Source organism: Botryllus schlosseri, chromosome 2, assembly GCF_051294905.1.
Source record: "Botryllus schlosseri isolate E-star chromosome 2, Bs_hap1, whole genome shotgun sequence".
NCBI classification, from domain to species: Eukaryota; Metazoa; Chordata; class Ascidiacea; order Stolidobranchia; family Styelidae; genus Botryllus; species Botryllus schlosseri.
In genome coordinates, this window is record NC_137237.1 from 40,409,269 (window position 1) to 40,431,368 (window position 22,100).

At 42.2% G+C, this 22,100-nt stretch overlaps 1 protein-coding gene and 1 long non-coding RNA gene across 2 annotated transcripts; both read right to left on the reverse strand.

Moving 5' to 3' along the window:
* Positions 1-17,588: 17,588 nt before the first annotated feature.
* On the reverse strand, positions 17,589-18,099 carry LOC145459631 (uncharacterized). The gene is made up of 3 exons (XR_013921491.1): positions 17,936-18,099; positions 17,782-17,874; positions 17,589-17,723 (listed from the first exon to the last, which is right to left on the reverse strand). It is a non-coding gene; the product is annotated as an uncharacterized LOC145459631 (long non-coding RNA).
* A 1,144-nt stretch (positions 18,100-19,243) lies between these two features.
* LOC145434659 (uncharacterized) lies at positions 19,244-20,397 on the reverse strand. Its single transcript, XM_080312001.1, has 2 exons — positions 19,919-20,397; positions 19,244-19,831 (listed from the first exon to the last, which is right to left on the reverse strand). The coding sequence occupies exons 1-2, from the start codon at positions 20,175-20,177 to the stop codon at positions 19,788-19,790; spliced, it is 303 nt and encodes a 100-aa protein (XP_080168127.1). The 5' UTR covers positions 20,178-20,397; the 3' UTR covers positions 19,244-19,787.
* Between the last annotated feature and the right edge of the window lie 1,703 nt (positions 20,398-22,100).

A 22,100-nucleotide genomic window follows, 5' to 3' on the forward strand; every position in this document is an offset into this window, starting at 1 on the left:
AGGGCAAAAGAAAACAGGAAACGAAAGACTATCGAGAAAATCAGCGTTGGGAACGTGTTAAGCGGCTCCAGCGTAGGCGGTCGTTGGCGTCTTCAAGCGACAGCCCGCGTTGCGCTGGATCAGTCTCCATTGTCGAGCACCATGTTTTCCGATTCCAGCTACCTCTGTGCCATGGCTCCGTGGGAATGTGGTTAATGATGGCGGCGGCTGGTTGCTCGTCTTGATGCCGCACTAGATGGCCAATTAGGCGGAAGCGTCGTTTAGCTGCCAGCAAACGACATGGGGCCGTTCCTGTGAGCATGGGATATAGCCCACCCAATCGTTGCGATTTCCATTCTCCACAAACGTTTTTATCATTTTTTGCAAAGTTTCATTAAATTTCTCGACCAGACCGTCACTACGTGGATGGTAAGATGTTGTTCGCGTCTTGAAAATTTCAAACAATTTTATGAGACGACGAAACAGCTCAGATTCAAATGCAGATCCACGATCAGAATGAATGGTAACTGGAACACCATATCTCGTGAAAAATTGATTGACCTACACGGTAGTTATACAGCACGGTTTAAATAACCTGGTCCAATCAGCCATTTTGTCGGTGCATATTAGATAGGGTTACCATACGTCCTCTTTTAAGAGGATTTGTCCTCTTTTTTGACTTTTTTGAAAGTGTCCCGGAGGACGCCCTTTTGTCCTCTCTTTTGAGATTTTGTCCTCTTTTTTGAAAATTTAGGTCAGATTTAGAGGAAATTGCGAGTGATATGCCGTAAATTAGCACAGAAGGGACGCTCCAGCAGGTATTTCGGAGTTAAAAACGGTGAATTTAGCTCTGAGCGAAAACATGACCTTTTTTTTTCAGTCATCCACCTAGCAATGTGCAGAGAAAAACGGTATTTTGAGCTCTGAGCGGAAATATGACCTTTTTTGTTTAGTCATCCACCTAGAAATATGGAGAGAAAAACGGTATTTTGAGTTCTGAGCGAACCGGTTTTGCAAGTCTCAAATTTCTGAAATAGTGTCCTCTTTTTAGATTTCCAAAATATGGTAAGCCTAATATTAGACCAGTAAAATCTTCATCGAATTTCTTGTAAGTTGTCTCTTTGCCAAGATGACTTTCCGTTCTCGATTCTTGGAGTAACCGGTATCCTCACGCAAGCTCAATCGCATCACGATTTGAAAGAGCTCAACACAGTCCGTTTTTTGTGACATAAATTCTCGGTGCAACACGCCATTAAAAACTCGTAAGACACCCCATTGCATACATAGGGTGCGGATATCCCTTAGATATGGTAAAAGTTCAGTCTCTTTAGGGGCATCATCTCTCGTCTCCTTCAAGTCCAGCACGACGGATACGCATTCATCCTTCATCTGCAGCTCTGAAAGTTGACTTGGACGGTACGATTCCAGCCAAGAGCACTTTTCTTCATCAGTGCTGCTCACAAGACCTATAGTCGAATTGCAGTCATTTCAATTCGATCAGTTTTATTGGTGTCAATGTTTGGAACAAGCTGCCACCTAATCTCCGCAATTTAGACTCCTAAGCATTTAAAAAACAATGTTTTCATTCCCTTATCTCTAACTACGGCTAAATTGTATTTGCATTGTATTTCGAATTGGTCCATGATACTGTGTCTTATTTTTCTTTTCGTTCGTTAGTTATTAACTGTGAAAATTGCTCCTGTCCTGGGTGGCTCGGCTCTGAAGACTTTGTCATATCGAGCCTCCCGTCTACCTTGCATGTCGCATTTCACTGTTACATTTTTGTAGTGTAATGTTGATGTGTAATGTACACGAATACAGATTCTCTCTCTCTCTCTCTCCAATCTGGGTAGGAAACAGGTCTGTTCAATGTCCGACTTGTCTCCGCATGTAGCACGGCATTCTCTTTCACATTTACGTCTGATACGGGAAAGTCGATCTGCGTTGCCCTGCTTTGCCCCTGCTCTATGTTCAATTTTGAAGTTGAACGTACTCAACATGTTGATTCATCTCGCCGTAATGCCCTATGGGTTCCGGAAGTTGTAGCCTGCAGCCACTGTAAAGAACTGCGATCTACTCTCAGTCGGAACGGCCCTCTCCACAAATAAGACCTGAAAGGATACACGGCCGACTGTACGGCATATAATTACCCGGGGGTGGCACAATATCGTCTCTGTTGCTTGTTTAGCGTCTTGCTGGCATACGCAATAACCCTTTCTTCATCTCCCTGTATTTGGGAGAGAGCTGCTCCTGCACTAAAGCCAGAGCAATCAGTCTCGAGAACAAACTCTCCTGTAGTCTCAAGCGGATAAGACAATACTGGTGTACTGGTCAATTTCTGTTTCAGACACCGGAATGCAGCCTGACAATCATCGGACCTTTCAAATGTAGCCTTCTTGCGAGTGAGTTTCACCAATGGCCCTGTAATGGTTGAAAACTGGTCAATATATCTTCGATAGTAGTTTACCGTGCCTGGGAACGCTTGAACATCCTTGAGATTTTTCGGCACTGGTCAATCCTTCACAGCAGAAACTTTGTCATAACTACACTTGAGGCCATATGGGCAAATCTCATGTCCGAGATACTGTACTTCATGGTAAAACAGTTTACGTTTTTTAGGCTTGAGCTTAAGACTAGCGTCATGAATTCGCTTAAAAAGTTCTTCCTTATTGCAGACTTTTTGGCCAAAGTTCTCGCCACACGACAATGTTATCCATGAGGGCAAGGCAATTCATAAGAGTCCATCCAGTAACTTCTCCATCGTTGCCATTAACGTGGCAGGAGCATTGCATAAGCCTTAGCGAAGGATCGTCGATCGGAAGTGTGAATGCCCTCTGGTACACTGACTGATTCCAGATCAAGAGTACGATGCCATTTTGCTTCATCTAGGGCAGTGGTTCCTAACCTTTTTCCACCACGTACCACGTACCATTCCGAGTTCCACGTACCATTTCGAGTTTTTTTGCAGCGCTCGCGTACCACCTACATAAGTTATGAGCGGTATGGGCATCCAAATTATTTTCCACCGTTTTGACTTGCCGAAAGCAGTGAAACAGAAAATAAACTGCCCATTTTTAGGCACAGCATGTGATTTCTGTAATGGATCAATTTGGAATTCTTGTGGTCAAATATAATAAAACGAGACCTCTTCCCCGTAGGCCGTCATTGATGGGATTAATCCTACCCCCAACAAAGACCTTACCACGACGACGACGGCTTCAACAAACTAAAAATCACATCCATCTGAACTAATAACTCCCTTCGGTCGAAAAAAAACAATATACTAGCGTACCACCTGTAAGACCTTCGCGTACCACTAATGATACGCGTACCACTGATCTAAGATATGATCAATGTGGAGCAGAGGATGGGCATCCTTTACCGAATTCAATTTCCGGGAGCTGGTGCAGAAGCGGTACGTGTTATCCGGAAAACAATTCACGTGTTGTACGGGCTTTCGGCCTAACTCAATTTTTCCATCTTTTCGATCTGCTCACCCACAATCTTCCTTGCCTTCCATCTCAAACGTCGTGGAGGCACTTCAACTGGTACTGTTGAAGATAGCTAAATTTTAAGGTATAAGGTATATCTCAGTTTCCCATCATCCCCCTGAATATGTCATGATACTTAATGAGAAGATCTCTTAACTGTTGTCACCGTTGTTCCTTCAAGCGGTCTGGTTCTTCTACGACAAGGGTCGCCAACTCAAAACGCGTCGCGGACCAGTTTTTAAAATTCGTAGAGGCCACGGGCCGCATGACTTCTGTATCGAGATAAAAAGAGGAAACGCAGTTTAACAGCCACGTTTTGATACTCTGTCACTACAATGCTGAGCGCTCTAACATTGATGACGGAAATAGACCAAAAAGACATAATGTTTCACTGAAGAAATACAACAAAAATATCATGTTCATCACTTTCATTCTATTTTGATCTATGAGATCCGTGCGATACCTGACAACACTCTTCAGCCCCTAAAGCAGGGGTGGCAAACCTTTTTGCTATTCACGACCTAATTTCAGATAGACTATTGATGTAGCCTACGGCCGGATTCCAGTGCGTAGTCGTAATGAACTAACTGGAGATCAAATACCCACGTTCACCTACTGTCCATGCGCAATTGTTCAGTGCCAGTGAGCGCTGGACTCGGCCTACTTATATTGGCTTACTATGCGCACGGAAATCGTGAGTATTCAGATCAGATCAGATCGGATCAGATTCCCCAGTGCAAGTGGTGTCTTTGACCATTTAGGGAATTAATTAATTCCCTGCCGCATTCATGGGTGGACCAATCGGTATTGGTCCCTTTTGTTGCATGCTGTTATTTCTTGACCTCCCATCAGGATCGTCGATATATAGGAACGATATTGGATTCGACCTAACGTTGGCCTAACAGAAACAAATTTCCTTCGTGATGAGGAGAACACAATAAAACATTGGTATTTCTTTAGGGGACGCATCATTTTCCTCTGCTGTTCGCATCTGTACTGTGAGGCCCCGATACAAAGGAAACTACTATATTAATATCGAAAGTCAACTCGCATTCAACCGCACTTTGCGCGGAGAATCTTCAAGACTAATTCACACCTCTCAATAATGGGTCGACTGCCGCATAATTTTACTTCTACTGCCACAGGTTGGCCACCCCCAGACACGGTATATGCCAGTGTTGGGATGACTCGAGTCATGACTTGACTCGAGTCAGACTCGAATCACCTTTTCCGTATGACTTGACTTGACTCGGGTCACTTTGCTAAAATGACTTGAGTTTACTTGACTCGGCGTATCAGAAATGTGGATTGACTCGTGACTCGGAGCAAAATTCACGAGTCAATTTCGAGTCATCAAGCAATCGATGTCGATAAAAATCATTGTGTCATATGCATATGTTCGGACTGTACGCGAAACGCTGGTGTAACCCGTGAGAGCGACCAATCATTCAATGATAGTGCGTTTTACTGAGCCTCCATTGCACTCACACAAATGGATTGATCGCAAACGAAGTGATCGAAGCTTACAGGTTACGCTGTCGTAAACTTGTATGTCTATTTCTGTTATCTGTTCTTAACTTGACCAAATATTTTATTTTATTGAAATTGATATCCGATATAGTTTACATAGTCATCAACCATTGGCGCAGGATCGAATTGTATGATATAAATTTGTAACTGGTTAATGTATTACATCTTATCAATTCGTTTCTCTATTCCCTATTTTGGCTGGCAACTATAATACGAGGCTATGCTATTTCTTACGTAGTTTAGCATTTCTACGTATAAGTGAGCAATAAAGCGCCTTCTTGCGTTTATATTTAACTCTATATTCGTTCATGAGTCCAGTATCAATGACCACTTAATATGTAATTCTGTCAGCTAGCAAAATGCAATGACGTAACCACACCACATACTTCGAAAAGGCAACTTGACTTGAATTGTGACTTGACTCGTGACTTGACTTGACTTGACTCTACTTGACTCGAGTCACCTCCAAAAATCGAGTGACTTGAATTGACTCGAGTAGCCTTCGAAAATCGATTTACTTGACTTGACTCGAGTCAAAATGTGCAATGACTCGAAATGACTCGTGACTCGAAGGTAGTGACTTGATCCCAATACTGGTATATGCTGGAAGGCATATCACATCGTAATGATTGGTCTTCTGGAAAATTCAAAGTCGTTTCTATGCGTTTCGGATTTTACAGTGGTTGGCTATAGTATACGTCAAGGCAATATGCCCGATTGCCCGTTATCAGCAAATTCCTCATCCATGGAATGATATTACCATCGCCAAAACCGTATCAGCTAGTGACGAATAGTGATGTTTGGCACATGAGAACGGCTTACTTTGAACAACAACAACAACATTATGTTTAAACTGAAATTAAATTTAGCATCTCAAAATGCTTAGCGTTCTTCCGAAAGTTCAAATCAGGTGGTCGCACGCCGCAAAATATGACCTTGCGAGCCCTGTTTTACGAAATGTCGCAGATGATCCCGCAGACCCAAGAACGGTGCGACGTCACGGTGTCGGGTGCCGCCACAGACCCACAAGTAGCAACGGGAACGAAAAAGCCTACCCGTTCCGCGGCAGGGATTACGATATCATTTTGCGATAGGTTTATCAACAACACAGGCACCTCTTTAGATGAAGGATCGACCAAGCCGGGCAATACACAACAAGATAGCTTAATGGTGAAGCGGCCGGCTTCTTGATCGGTAGGCCGTGGGTTCGATCCCCGGCTGGGTCAGACCAAAGACCTGATTAATAACACTGGTATCCATGACTTTCCTGCTTGGCGCTCATACATTATTGGGATAGCATGGAGGGGCGGTGCATGACTTAGAATGTGTGTGTATGTGTATCATGAGTCGGCGTATTTGTCTTAAAAACACCAAGGACAAAAATAAACTACGTCGTTTCCTACACACAAACCAATATTATCATACTGGCTCTCAATCAAACGTGACGATTCAACCACGCCAAACATTTCTTGCCGACGCATATACCGCTTACTTTAACCAATTTACTTACTATGCCGCAATTATTTACCCCGGTCAGCGAGTTTATTATTTCATGTAACTTGTATAGGCTATATAGTTTGAAAGTTATTATAAACCTAAGTCCCAGAGCACGAAAATTCGATTCCTGAAAATATATTTTGTCCGTGTTGCACAAGGCCGGAAACGGCGCCACGCGCCACTTAAAACTCCTCATTAATAATAATAAAAAACGCCATACTGTGAAATGGACGGCAACCACGACCCACTCACTGCACCCACGATAGCTCTTTTACACCACTTAGATACTATTATATGTTTCTGAGTTACAACACCACAGCAGGACACCGACAGCTGTTGCAATATAACATTTTGCCCATGTATAACGCAGAGCGAATGTTTGTAGATGTTATGTTATAGTTGTCTTTTATATGACTCCAGAAGGTTGCGTTTACGATTCGCTGCGTGTTCCCTTGCGTTCGACGGACCGACGTAACCACGCCGTACGGCCTTGTTGGCTGACGTACCTCGACCTGTCTATTGCACACGTATTCGATGGATCACACTGACGAATATATTTTGTTTCTGTCTCCACGACTTGTAACTTTATTGACTGACGTACGGCAATGCAATGGACTTCCGAACCAGCGAATATTGAATGAATTAATGTGTATATACGCTGTATCACATTCGTATATATATCATAGCCACAAGAGATTACATGCACCAAACATCGTACGATTTATTTCTCTTATCTATAATTCACACGACAAATAGACGACTCGATCACGAAGGTCTTTCGGGCTTTCACTTCAGGGAATTAGGTAAGGTTTTCTCAACACTCCCTATTGCTCAAATCTTAAAATGGCGTTAACAATATATTTCGGTAAACCATGCAACCTTATCATACCTTTTCCCCCATGTAGCCTACAGGATAGCATCAGCTTCTCCATAGAATCACACCCTAGCAAGCTATATGGCGCACCCAAACGAGCAATCACCTCGTGTTATGCACAAAAATCACCAATACGCAGGGTCAACGCCACTGTGCCATATAGATCCATGGGGCCACCAGAGGCAGTGACAATTGGGATAGCACATGGTTTCAAATCAGTTATATCGTACAGTCGAGTGTATAGATCATATTCGAGGAAGGTATGGGAACTGCCTGAGTCTACCAAAAGTTTAGCCGACAGGCTGTCATTCACCGATGCAACGATGTATCAGCTGTGAACCCGGAGCGCGTATACGAAATTCAAAAGTATTTCCAAATCCTGGTCTATATCCATAAAAACAGCGTCACCGGACCCATGGTCTGCTATGGCATGTTTATTGAATTGCCCGATTGGTGGGACTCATGTTCGCCGGTGACTGGTGGAACACCATGTCTATTTCTAGTGGGACAAGCAACTAGAAGGAGACCCATTTCGCCACGCTTAGCACAATCGTGTTTGGCACTGTCTGTAAATGTGTTCAATGTCCACCCAGCTAACACAAAACTTATTAAAGATATTTTAAAAATATCTTTCATGAGTTCGAAATATATCCTACCAATATGTGCAGAAGATATACATTTGTCGATAGAAATGGATATAAAATATCCCAACGCACATCCTCAAAGATATCCTGATGGAAATCCTCAAAGATATCCTAAAAGAGGGTTAGGGTTAGGGTTCTATTCTGCAAACTAGGACTCGTTAAAGACTAATTCAGTGTCTCACAATCGAATCGGTGGCATCGTGAGTTTGTGGAGTTTAGGGGACTTGAAAGCATTTTAAATGGAGAAATCGAGATTTGGTGTGTAGACAGTATTCTTTTGGGCGCCTGGATTGATGACGCATGTTGGATATCTGTGATTCGATGGGTAAACAGTCGGAGCAGACCATTTAACACGGCTCATGCATTCCTTGTGGGAGATTGGACCTAAAAAAAATCCACCAAATCGCGCCACGTTAAAGTATGGGGATTTTTTTGGGACGTTTCGTCGAATAGCTCGGCTCGTGGTTGACCCAGACCCTAAAACCACCCCTCGTTGGAATCTGCGCAAAGAAAAGAATGCGAAAAAAAAATCATTTTCCAAATCGGAGTTTTCGGAGCCGAGATATGTCCGGTTAAAGGAATATTTTTTTGGGGCTCTGGCGACCCCCCCCCCCACGAGGTCCCACGAGGTCGAATCCGGTGTTCGAGTGACCGGCTCGCGTAGCAGAACGCAACGATGGGTCGTTCGTGCCGTTCAGACCTTGGGGAGGACCGCTACAGGCCGACAAACCCCCCAGAAATCCGATATTCGGGGGTCTCTAGCGCCCCCCACGTGACCAGACCCTAACGAGTCGCATATCGACCAGTGATGAGCACCGGAGCGGAGTCGGAGTGGATTAGGAGCGGAGTTTTGCCAATTTTGTGATACCCGGAGTGGAGTCGGAGTTTACAACAGATATTTTTCCGGAGTTTTCCGGAGTATTGTTAAGTTTTGCCCCCGATATCTTTCGATAGCTTTGACCAGAAGACACTATTGATTACAAACACAGACAGTTGACACCTTGTAAAGTTGTAATATGACCGGTAATATGATTGCCAACTGCACAAAAATCAGCCATCTGCACTGCAATTGGGGACTGGAGAGTAACCTAGTGATCTAGCAAGGCATTTCCGTTGAGCAGGGTCTGTAGTTCACAAACTTGAAGGCACCCAAGGCACCCAATATCATTCGCAGTGCATCATTTGCTTCCTGCCTTGAGATGCAGTCTTTGAATCCACTGCTGAATGTCACCATATTATGAGATAAGATCTCCAGAATCTTCCACGTTGCTATCATTGCGGTCTTCTATAGTCACATCACATTCCTCCTTGCGTATAGTCACATCACATTCCTCCTGGCGTATTTGTTTCGTGACTAAGTTTCATGCTACCCCAGTAATTGTGCGAAACATTTACAATCAGCAACATACAGCGGGGCTTCCCTATGGTACAGCCTTTAGCTACCCTGATTCTTCCAGCAAGTTCATGATCATAACGGAATGTATCCCATTATCCTGATGACATTCAACATAGTAATAGGTCCATTTTGTGAAAATGTATTCCTAACGTTGGTATCAGTTGAAACAAGATAATTTATCTGATACCACTTTTGTGATAACTTTTCGCAACTTTCATCGTACTTGCAATTTGCAGTAAGAGATATCGATAATAAGTGTTGCATCAATATTACCTTTATATCTGTGAGAAATATACATACAACAAGCAAGTATCTGGATGGAAACAATAATAACTTATGCAATGTGTTACATGATTTAATGACATTGCGACGAGTTTTCGCTAGTAAGATCTGCTCACAGAGGCATACCAGCATCTAAGATTTCAACAATACATAAATCACTAAGGTAAGCTGATCTTACCCTGTAAAAACAGAATATTCCGAAATTCTGAACAGCCACACTAAATAACTACACCCGTCTGCTTTGCTCTGCTCGCATCAACTCAACTACGCTTCCTTCAATATTGATTGACGTAGTCAGTCATCCAGAACTCTTCTGAATTTTCGTCATGTAATGTTTGGTTTGATTGAAAAATGACTTTGATGTGATAAGAAAAATCAGCACCGCAATCAAGTTTCTGCTGCTGGTCTGTCTCAGACTCCAAATTCCAGATATCATGTATCAGCTTCAAAATTGGAAGTCACTAGTCATTTAGTCAACTCCAAGGAGCATCGATCGGTGCGTCAGTGATGCATCATGTATGTTTAGTGCAGTGCAGTTCCATCAACTGGTTCATGACGGTGCGGAACTTAATTTACTGAAACCTGTGATGTGATCGTCGATTTCAGTGGTGTTAGTGGTAGTTAGTTCGAACTGACTGGTCTTCCTTCGTCGTTTTAATATAATGGCTGAAGCACCGTCGACTTCAAGTGGGTTACTCACAAAGACGCAGAGAAAGAGTGACGTGTGGAAGGATTTCACTCTGATGCTGCATGATAATAACGGCCAGTATACTGGGTTTGCGAGATGTCAAAATTGCAATGTTCAGCTAAAGCATCACAAGTTGACACGTGGTACGTCGCATCTTCGAAGACATATCGAAGCTTGTAAGAAGAATTGATCGCAGTTGAAATGCAAGTAAGCGAGTAATCAAAGGAGAAGGTGATCATGGGGAACACTGATCGCCGGGTGGAGAATACCGAAGAAGTGCCGGTTTGCCGTGGTGTTGTGCAGAAAATGTTTTGCCATCCAGATTTACGGTGAAACGTAAGTTGGATGAGGAGGCTTCATCTTTGAAGCAGAAGCTGTCAGAGGAACTAAGAGTTGCTATCAAGTGTTATGAGCTGGCTGGCATCACCTCAGATATGTGGACCGATCTAAAGGGTCGCGGTTCTATTAGCTTGACTGTCCATTTTGTTGGAGAGAACTTGACTCTCAGAAGTAATGTTGCGACTGTTCGGCAACTCACGGATACTAAAAAAACTGGTATGAATATCAGACAGGCTATCGAAAACATCGATTGGGATTCTTCGACAATGGTCTGGATATATTTCGAAGACTGGACAAGATTCTTCGGGTTATCTCGGAGTCTGGGATTGAGATCCCCGGAGTCGGAGGGACTTTGCATCAGAGACGAAAGTTGCCGGAGGGACTCGGAGTCTCGAAAAGCAGACTCCGCTCATCACTGATATCGACGTGACCAGCGCGCGATTACGATCACGTCGGTGGGCAAACATCCGAATACTTTCATTAGAATTTAGGCCTATTTTCAATTGACTATCTTTCGGCAACTGCTCCGAAGCGAGGTAAAATAGTTAAAAAAATTCAAATAACTTTGAGGAAAATTATCAAGCATATACTGTAAAATAAATATTATGTCATAAATAAATTCCATAGTGCAGAATCATGCAAGGTTCTTATGCGAATGCGAGCATTTGAAAGACCGAGCTTCTCACACAGAATTCGGACGTACGTGCAATGTTCGAACCATCCCAAATAAATGGACTTTCCATATTTTTTAATCTACTAATATTTTGTTTTGGTCTTTGCTGCATAGTAATCATATACTCGGGAGGATCGAAAGTATGGAAGATTATGGTACAATCAAGCCAGATTTGTTTCTTTGCTTGGTCATAGTATGGATCGCGGCGTACTTCTCAGTATGGGAAGGGATCGGATAGACAAGCAAAGTAATGAATAGGCAGCCGCGTCACAGAATAACTGTTGAAAACATCGCTCATATTTAGAAAAAAGGTCGTGTACGTCACTGCTACGACGCCTATTATAATGTTGATGGTCCTGATGGCGAGGGCTGTGACTTTAGAAGGTGCTTCGGACGGTATAACGGAATATTTAAAACCGGATGTTGGCAAACTATTGGAAGTGCAGGTGATTTGGCCTTTCTACGATCTCGATGTACTGATAGCATAATATTCAAGGTGTAGCAATCGCTTCTCCGACGTTGGCAAAATTGAAAGTGCGACTACTGAGGGATTTTGTGTGGAGCTATGTGAAGTATAGGCCTGCATATTTGCTATATCAACCTGAGTTCTATTCATTCCATATGTGATATTCACTAGCCATGACGTACTTTATATCGGCGCGGGGGTACCCGTGGCACGCAAGAAGGTTTTGAGTGGTCCGGATGGTAATTCTCGAAATTAGCTGTAGCATAAAAATATACCCCTGTAATTTATTGTGATCTTGCGAGGCCGGCGAACCAGAAATTTCATCAGCTTACCGCGAAAATTCGAATGTTGATGACTAAATCATCAGTTCCGACGTATTGGCAAAGTCAGGGACTGCCACAATTTTTCGTAGATCTGCGCATATGACCACAAAGTAGAATATTTCCTGACAGATCCAGTTGACCCGATATTTTTCTTAGCAATTCGCACAATTTGTTGTCACTCGGTTTGTTGCTTTGAGTATTGGTTGGTACCCTCCTCACAATTAAAAATACCCGCAATTTACAGAACTTAGTTTACCTATATTCTCAATTATAAGAGAACGTGTCATCCAACAACAACAACAACAACAACAGAACGTGTCATCCAACAACAACAACAACAACAACAACTCCGGGTCTGCACAGGCAGAAAAATCGTCGGCGACCAAACCTCTGCACAAAATGATCGCCGCATGTTTGCTGAAGGCTTCCATATTTATATGTCCAAGCGCCAAATGAGCCCAGCCGTACCCCATTCATTCATTAACTTTGAAAATCTACTTGTGAGTCTTCAAGACATGATTGTAATCGATTTTAATGTGTAGTAATAAAAGAATTGTTTGCGCCGCTTGCTATTATCGTGCGACCAAAAAGCTCATCAACATTCGAGTGACCTGCGTGGTTCGTAAATCTCATGTGCCCCCCTGGCCGAAAAGGTCAGTTCGCTGCTTTATATTGACCAAGGTTGATTGAATTGTAAAACGGTTTTTATTTTATATCGAAGCGTCGACATAATGATAATAACAGGTCTGGAAGGAGGCAACTGCTCAAGTACTTTTTTCCTTTGGACTATGTAGCGGCGCTCTACCCACTCTCAGCAAGTTCAACTCCTACAATCATAACTATTTGAGGTAGCCTAAAGTCATTTCCGACACCTATAAAAAGTACTGTACAAAACGGAAACATAATTTTCCCAGGGACCTCGTCATTCTGCTGTTTTTGAATGCGTCTACGAGTTTTATAGAGGGATTTGCGTGCTTCAGTGTGCTGGGCCATTTGACACTCGAAACGGTTTGTTACTATTTTCTATTTAACGTGCATCATATATAACAAGTTCGCTCCCTGTAGGGTTAACATACGTCCTCCTTTAGGGGGATTTGTCCACCTTTATCAGGTTTTTAAAAATATCCTCCGAAGACGTCTAAATGTCCCCCTTTTTGGCAATCCGTCCCCCTTTATAGCTTTTAGAGCCAGGATAGTGGATACAGAATCGAGTGAAAATGGGCATAAATGACGCTAAATAGTAAAGTCGAGGTTCGAACGAAAGAGACGCCTATATTTTAATCAGCCAACGTAAAGCGTGAAAGAAAAACTGTATTTTTGGATTTGAGCCGGAAAGTTGACCTTTTTTCAAATCAACCGACCGACCGACCTTTATTTTATCAACCGACCACTAAGTGTGAAAAATTTATTATTTTTTTGAGATTTTCCTCCGATATTCTGTGTTTGAAGATTTCCAAAAGTGTCCTCTTTTCCCGATTCCAAAATATGGTAACCCTAGTTCCCTGGCATCCTACATATGTCAAATGCTATGTGTTTGTAACGACCAATTGCTATACAGCTCTATAATGAGATAAGTTTTCTATATTGCTCTTATAAAAATGCACGCCTTCTCTGAACACAATTCAACCGTCTGCACGCTGTTTCCTGAGACTGAAATCATTTTTTGTCTAAAATAAACTAAAATTTGAATTAACGAATGCGCAAAATCTTAGAAATTCAATTGCGCATTCGAAAGATATATGCAACAAAAATCAAGTTCACTTCATATCAAATCAGAGATCATTCTCATTAGCGTGGCTCGATTCACACCATACAAATCTCCTGTAGCATTTTCAGGAAACTCTGTAATTAGATTCGAATTAAAATTAGAGCATGGAACATTTCATAAATGTAATTAAAATTTCGCTCTATTTAGTCAGGATCAAAACAGCACTTCGTCAGCCTCCCTCCAACAAAACGTTGGGAATGGGCTCCCCATCAATGTTCCCTCTAAGCTGCGCAAATGCGCAGTGCTGACACGGTATCTGCGTAGAGAAAATCTAAGTTGCGCACAAAAAAAAAAAAAACTGAAGTGATGACCTTTTTCTCTAGACGTCACGCACTGTTGTCCAATGGTCTGCGCAGTGAGTTGGTGCGTGTGCGCAGACTCGTCACAAGTTAGAGGGAACATTGCTCCCTATCAAGAAGGACACTTTTACAAAAAAAAAAAGTTAGTTGACCGAAGTTGAAAAAAGCAGATTTTGATATATTTACTGGAAATCAATGTTCCCTCTAATTTTTCACGAGTCTGCGCAAACACGTTAACTCACTGCGCAGGCCCTTAGACAATAGTGCGCAACCAGCCCACCACATAAGGTGATAAACCGAACTTCTGGGGGGCTTCGCCCCCAGACCCCCGTATCGGGCTCTGCGATTTTTGCCGATACTTATTATCTAAATCGGGGGCCGGTTTGGTGGTTGTGGCGCCTGAACGCGCGAAGCGCGAAAATTTTATATGATTCATGATTGAATCGGTCAATATTATCGGGAATTGCATATGTCTATTGCTATCCATTTTTATCCTCTCTCTGCTCACATAATCAGATTTACCGGTAAAGCTGATCGAGTGAGGTGTGCTAGAAAAGGTAGGTCCTCTAAATATTAATTAAACATCTTCGGGCGCACCCGTTGGTATAATGACTTCGTTACATGATGCTATTTCGTGACCTCCTATCGGCTATGTCAAAAGACATTGAAATCGCTCAAACGTACTAAACTAAAACACGAACACGATTTAAAATTGGTATTTCTCTACTGGCAAATAATGTTCCCTCGACATGGCATTTTTGTTGTTGTTGTGGGACTCGGATCGCCAGCACATGAACATTCAGCGCCAGCCATTTACGCGCCTATGGACAATTAAACCTATATGTATGAGTCGAAGTTTTCGGTCAGCATATAAGGCAGTCCTTTTCGGCCAAGGTTTTCTCGCTGCTGATCGTTTTGGCGCACTTCTCGGAGTCGCATGACACATAGCGTATAACTTCATATGTCTTGGTTCGTCGTGGCTAGGTATTGGCCGACGCCCAAGTGCCCGTTTCTCTTAATCACGCGTATTTTTTTTTGTTGTGGGAAGGGTACCCAATAATCAAGATATTTGACAAAATTAATTCGCGCGCGGTGCGAAAAATATTTTGAAAAATTCCCCAAAAATACACCATGATTTATGTTAATTCACGAAATAATTTTGGGCTCCCTTCGATCTCGGCCCCCTAATTGAGGGTTTGGGGTGCGGCAGTTACGGTCCCGAGGAAATCTTACGCAATGTTCACGACACGCGGAGAAGACTATGCACTAGTTTCTCGCAGATTAACCTCGAGCTAGCCCATTGTTATTTATAACTTTGTTAAACCATGTTATTTCGCCATTCCCAGAAAATAATGCGCAATTGAAATGATATCAGTATCGCTCACGCGTACGAGACCATACTAAAAGAAAAGATTTTTCGTTAGACACTCGTGATTGCAAAGTTTCATTTCTTCACGGAGCGCAATATTTACCTTTGCGGGCCGCACTTGTACCTCAGTGTTATACTTCAGCGATATTTGCCCCTGGCAATGTTCCCTCTAATTTTTCACGAGTTAGCGCGCCTGCGTGGTCCCTTGGACAACAGTGCGCAACGACTAAAAAAAAACATCAATTCGGATTTTTTGTGCACAACTTAGATTTTCTGTGCACAGAGACCGCTTCAGCACTGCGCATTTGCGCACGTGCGCAGCTTAGAGGGAACATTGGTTACAGGCCACTTTTTTATTCATGTTTAAGTAAAAACCCCACGATTTTGGGCCAAGACACGGTCATGAGTCACAAATCAAGTCAATCAAATTTTAGAGTCACTTTTTGTTACGTGTTTGAAATACAGATCAAGGTCGGAATAATTCTTATCATGGAATGAATATAGAGAGTTGAATATGCGTGTATACGTGCACAATCTGTTGTATCGCTCGCACAGTAGAACACTCTTAATGAGTAGTCAAACAAATTGACATGATGCAAAACTGATATAAACAGCAACAGCTTCTCTGCTTGGACATTTGAGGTGGCAGCGAGAGAAAATGACCATCATGTACCATTACCCTGAAAATAGAAAATTGCATAAGTAGCCTGCTAAATAACTTTCCTCATACCAGGACTTAGCAGACCTTCGAATTTACTGCGTTTCAGTATTGGCTCATTGCAGACTTCATGCCAAGCGTTTTGTGTACCGAAAGTGGTGTTTCGACCTTTTAGCTTTTTTATAATTTTTCGCTGGGTGATCTGCTGCACTCCGTAAGCTACGGCCTTCAGATCAGGATTTTGTGAGTGCCTACCTAAGTTTATCTGAAAAAGATTATACGGTATCAGAACTAGCCAGTTCCTAAATATTAAGAAATATATTTTTACCAGATTTCCAAAGAAAGCTTCCAAAATGTCTTGCGAGAAAGTTCGCAGGCAAACATAATCCAGTTCACGAAGCAAGCGTTCACAGAGAAAAACAAGATTTCGAGATGTAAAAATCAATACCTCCAGGGTTGCTCGAGGAAGAATGCGTTTTTGCTCTCCCAATTCATCTACTTCAGCCTTCCAAATAAGGATTTATCACTCTAATTAGTTTACATGGCAAGCATTTGAAGTCTACCTTCCATAACATCAGATCCTGGACAAATTCCTTGAGGAAGTTGATCCTGTGATCCTCCATGCTGCGTACAGGATTCCTGACTCCGCAGTTAGTCACTTCAAACCAACTGTAAGACAATATAACAATTTTGGTTTTGCTCACATAAATAAATTTGAGAAAAAAACTATTGCACCTGTTTATAAGGAGAATGAAGTCAGAGGTACCCTTTGCTCCATCCATCGTTGATAAATTTTTCCCCACTTCCCAGCTTAGAATATCCGTCGACAAGTTCACTTTCATCTACATGTCAATTGTAAGGCTTGTGATAATATTGAACAGTAGACTGAAATGGAAAATGTACGTTGGAATATGGATTCAATCGAATATGGATTAAATCGAATATGGGCTTCTGTGAGCCTGGTCCGTCTGAGCATGAGGCTGTATTTTTCATTTTCGTAGAGTTTTATAGTATGTCATTCCCATCTTTGTTCATGTATTTTGTTCCACTTGATTTCGACGAGTAAAGAGCATTCCTCATGGTCTGCAAGATAAGAAATAATAAAATAATGATGAGGTAGGAGTATATAGCTACATACAATACCTTGAGAAGAGAAGAAGAGGTGTATCGGAAAAGATAAGTATCTGTCTATCACGACAATATGGATTGGGGGCGGAGAAGGAGCAGTTTAGAGGAATTTCTTGGCTTCCAGCCAGAACTTTGAAAAATTGTCTATTTGTAGACATGCCATGCCGTCAGCAATAACGGCATGAACTTGAATGCCCTTTATCTCACATTCACGAAGTAAGTGACAAAATTTTAAAGCCAGACCCCCCATGAGTGACAGTTGTAGGATACCACGCAATGGGGAGCGAGATTTCTCCTTTGACAGTGCGCAGGTAAAATACTGGAAAATAATCAAATACTGTAATCCCAGTTCGCGACCTTATTGAAAACAAACCCACCAAGAATATGTGCAGCCAGCTTGCACTCAGTAGAAAAGTTTGCATCAACAAAGCCCACCAATTTTCCTTCAGACATCACCAAATTTTCTCTGACTAATAAAATAATAACGAAATTAATTTACATTAATATATATCGAAACGTACATCTTATTACTTTTCATTTCATCGAGAGTGATGAAGGCAGGGAGGTGGTCATGCTGCATCATTACTCTCTCAATTTCTTTGAATGCCAGATTGTTAATGCCTGGTTGAGGCTTCACAAAGTTCCTGTGAATGGAAGCATTACAATTACATCACAACATTACTACGCCTCAGATGACAAAAGACATTTACCTGTATCTTTGCAATGTTTTAAAGTAATAATATGCTGATATGTAGCAGGTGAGCGACAGTATAATTCCAGAGCCCATCTGATGACATCAGGATGATATCTCCTTCCCGCGGTGTCAAGTTCTGCATTTTCAATTTGATTGGAAATGAAAACTCTTTGCCAGTCATTCACTCCTTCGCCAATCTTGTCCTGGGATGTCTAAATACAGGCATGGCAGCTTCTGAGCCATCATAAAGGTAAAAACTGACTACAGTAGCTCATCTACTGAACAAAGTACAGAGAAATCTCATAGCCAGGCTGACGTCTGTACTACCTTGCTAACATTACTAATTAATCATTCAATCTGATTACTTCAGTCGATATATTGCATTCTTCATCCAGATGCATCGTCAACTCAGATGAGGCTTCTACCTTCTTACAAAATATGCACTGTGAAGAACTATCCTTACAATCTCCAGCCATGATGAGAAATAGTACTCAAGTCTCAACCAAACAGCTATATTTTTGAACATGCACTTCACCAATGATCAGACAATCAGCAGATCTCCTAATATCTTGGGATGACACCTTGGTACCATCCCAAATAGGAATTGGGTGAATGTTGATATTGCATGCTGAGACTGAATTCGGTACACCACAACAAATTTTCAGCTCATCCATATCACCTGTAAATCAAGTTTTCTTGAAAACAACAATAAAATTGATGTAATGGTACAGCTAAACTACGACGTCCACTGCAGTAAAAATTATGATCTACAGCACAATACTAGCCTACAATACCAATCATACAACTAATAATTCTCTCTCATATTGCACTTTACCACTAGCAGTTCTACATATCCTGGTAAAGAAGCTTTGGAATATTGAACTTACTCAAAAATGAATGTAAGGTTTGGAATCTCAAGTTAGGCAGGGCGGTACTTTCAATGGGGACATTCCAACAATAAAAAGAAGCACAAATCTGCTTAATATCTGTAGCCGTTCCCTCGCTCATCCAACACTGTAGCAGAAGAGGATGACTATTCCTTTCAGGTTCTTCCCTGGATACACAGACTGCACCGATTGGAGCGGATATATCATGTATTCACCAAAACGCACAGGGCACAAGCCCCTGCAAAGCGCCACGCTCTCGACAACACAACTCAGAAGGCCTTTTTTCCCTTGCTGCATGCCTGAGTGGTCTTGCCGCGCAGAGGTCATAGGTCAGGCGGTTACACTTCCCCCTCCATAGTTTGAGTGATCCAGAGCTGACACAGGATCACTCACAAGCGACAAGACATCAAGACGCAGCAAGGAAAACACATGTAAAAAAACAAAAGAACATGTACAAGAGATATGTTACACACACTCATAATGATCATGAGACCACCACAACAATGTTTTCAAAAACTCAATGTCAATGTCGAAAGACAAACCCCACAATATCAACAAAACTTCAATGTTAAGTCTCAAGATAAAACCAACAATATCATCAAAACATCAATGCCAACGTCTTCAGACGAATCCAACAAAACAATACCATCAAGATCAATGCTGACGTCTTCAGACGAACCCCACAATACAATCAACTTCAATGCCAACGTCTCAGGACGAACCCCACAAAACAATACCATCAAGTTCAATGCCAACGTCTTAAGACGAACCCCACAATACAATCAACTTCAATGCCAACGTCTTAAGACGAACCCCACAATACAATCAACTTCAATATGCCAACGTCTATAGACGAATCCAACAAAACAATACCATCAAGTTCAATGCCAGCGTCTTAAGACGAACCCCAGAATGTCTTCAATGCTCCAATACCAGCGTCGCGGCTCTCGCGTAGAATGTGAACTTCCTGGCTTGGAGCAGCAACTTGGTGATGCAGACGAAGCACTACCTTGTGCAATTCGGGTGTTCTGATCACAGCTTCCCGATGTATATCTGCAACGTTCACCAAATCTCTTGCTATTCGATTAAATACATCGGGTCCTTCGTGACAGTCTCCGTTCTCCATCATCGCATGCCTGCCATATCCAGGATTGGACTGCGTGCTCGCCATTGTAGCCGTTCCCTCGCTCATCTAACACTGTAGCAGAAGAGGATGACTATTCCTTTCAGGTTCTTCCCTGGATACACAGACTGCACCGATTGGAGCGGATATATCATGTATTCACCAAAACGCACAGGGCACAAGCCCCTGCAAGCGCCACGCTCTCGACAACACGACTCAGAAGGCCTTTTTTCCCTTGCTGCATGCCTGAGTGGTCTTACCGCGCAGAGGTCATAGGTCAGGCGGTTACATATCCTGTGCAAACTCCAACCTGAATGAAAAGTCCTGTTAGTTCTTGGGGCTAGAGACTGCCACTAAACTCTTCCAAATTCGTGGTTTGAGTTAGGCCTATATACCGTATTTGAGGAACAATAGCACCATTCCTTCGTAGCTCCATGACTAGCATCTCTTTTCTAGAGTATAAGACCCAATTGCCTGCCAACGAACACAAAGTATTAACCTGTTGCACATATAAACAGAAAATGCATGGTCCAAAGAGCGGCATGGAATTCAGTATCAAGCAATGTCCTTCTTCCAATAAGAATATATTATTCGATTATAGGCTAGTATATCAGAGCTGTACATAAAACAGGATTACTTTGATGAAATGTTCCCAGGGTTAAGAATACACTCATTTGTTCTTGCAAACTGAAATACATTGACATTACGAAGCTGTATCACCTCGTAATGTCAAAGACATGCTATTACTTGAACGCCAAATATCCTTCTGATCTGAATGCCTGATTTTGTTAGGTTGAACTTTTCGCACAGCTGGCAGTATGCGTGGCACACAAACATTTTGAGGTTTTGGTGAGTGATGTTTTGGTAGAGCGCCAATCCTCAACTTTCTCATTCCTTTGAAAGGGATGATGTCATCATCATCGAAATGCACATCACAAATACGAGCACTGAAAAACAATTTCTACGGATGAAGTTTGCGTCAGAAGTTATTATGTCTCAATATCACAGTAGTTCGCTGCAACTATTAATCTGATGAGAGAAACAATTTTAAATTACATCTGCTTCAGATTCTTCCGCGACAATATTACTTGCTACAGACTCCAGTGCTTCCTGACTGAAAGGAAAACATTACGGTATCGAATGTTCTAAAATGCTAAAACTCTGATTTGAAGGAAGATGGTTTATATGGGTAGAAACCGCGAGGTTATCAAGTCAGTGCCACTATATTTCCTCTCCACGTTATTCCTGAGTTGCCTATTACGAAGCTATCTCCAATCTTACGTTTCCTTGTGACGCTGGTGCATGATATTGTCATTCCTGTGTGAGGCATTTCGCAGCGACAAAATAATTCCTGGCAACGTCTCCCTGTGAATCTTCTGTTCTTCACTTTTTGCTAAATCTGGTCGCAATATGGCAAAGAAAGTACGACCTGTACCTGTCTTGTTCGATTTGACAGAAGACCAGTTACATCCAGGAACACAGCAGTAACTCATATTACAATATGTGCGTCGGCAGTTAGTCTGTTTGAATGGCAACTGTTGCTGATTGCAAGAGTGATTCCATAGCGAAATTAATGCCTTAATCATTAAAGTGACGACCTTGAAACATGGCACAGTGCTAAATACCATCATCAAGCTACACCATACGTAATCCTGTCCCCAATCTCGATATAGAACACCTTGGAAATCAACAAAGACTAATACCGGCCGAGCGCACCCGGCGCATTTTGTATTTCAACCCACCTTAACACAATCAATATGTAAGGTGATTGTATTACGGGCGCTTAAGTAGTTCGTGAGTCGTATGTACATTCGCTGGACACGGCGCAATCTTCGGAAGCCAGCAATCGAACCAATCTTATCTACAGACCCTGAACAAACCATCATTGGCCAGCTGATAACACCGTATTTTTAGGTCGGCTCTTGCGTAATGTGAAAAATCGAATCACGATGCAGGCCAAAACTCACATATTATTTCTCAAAATTATCTAGC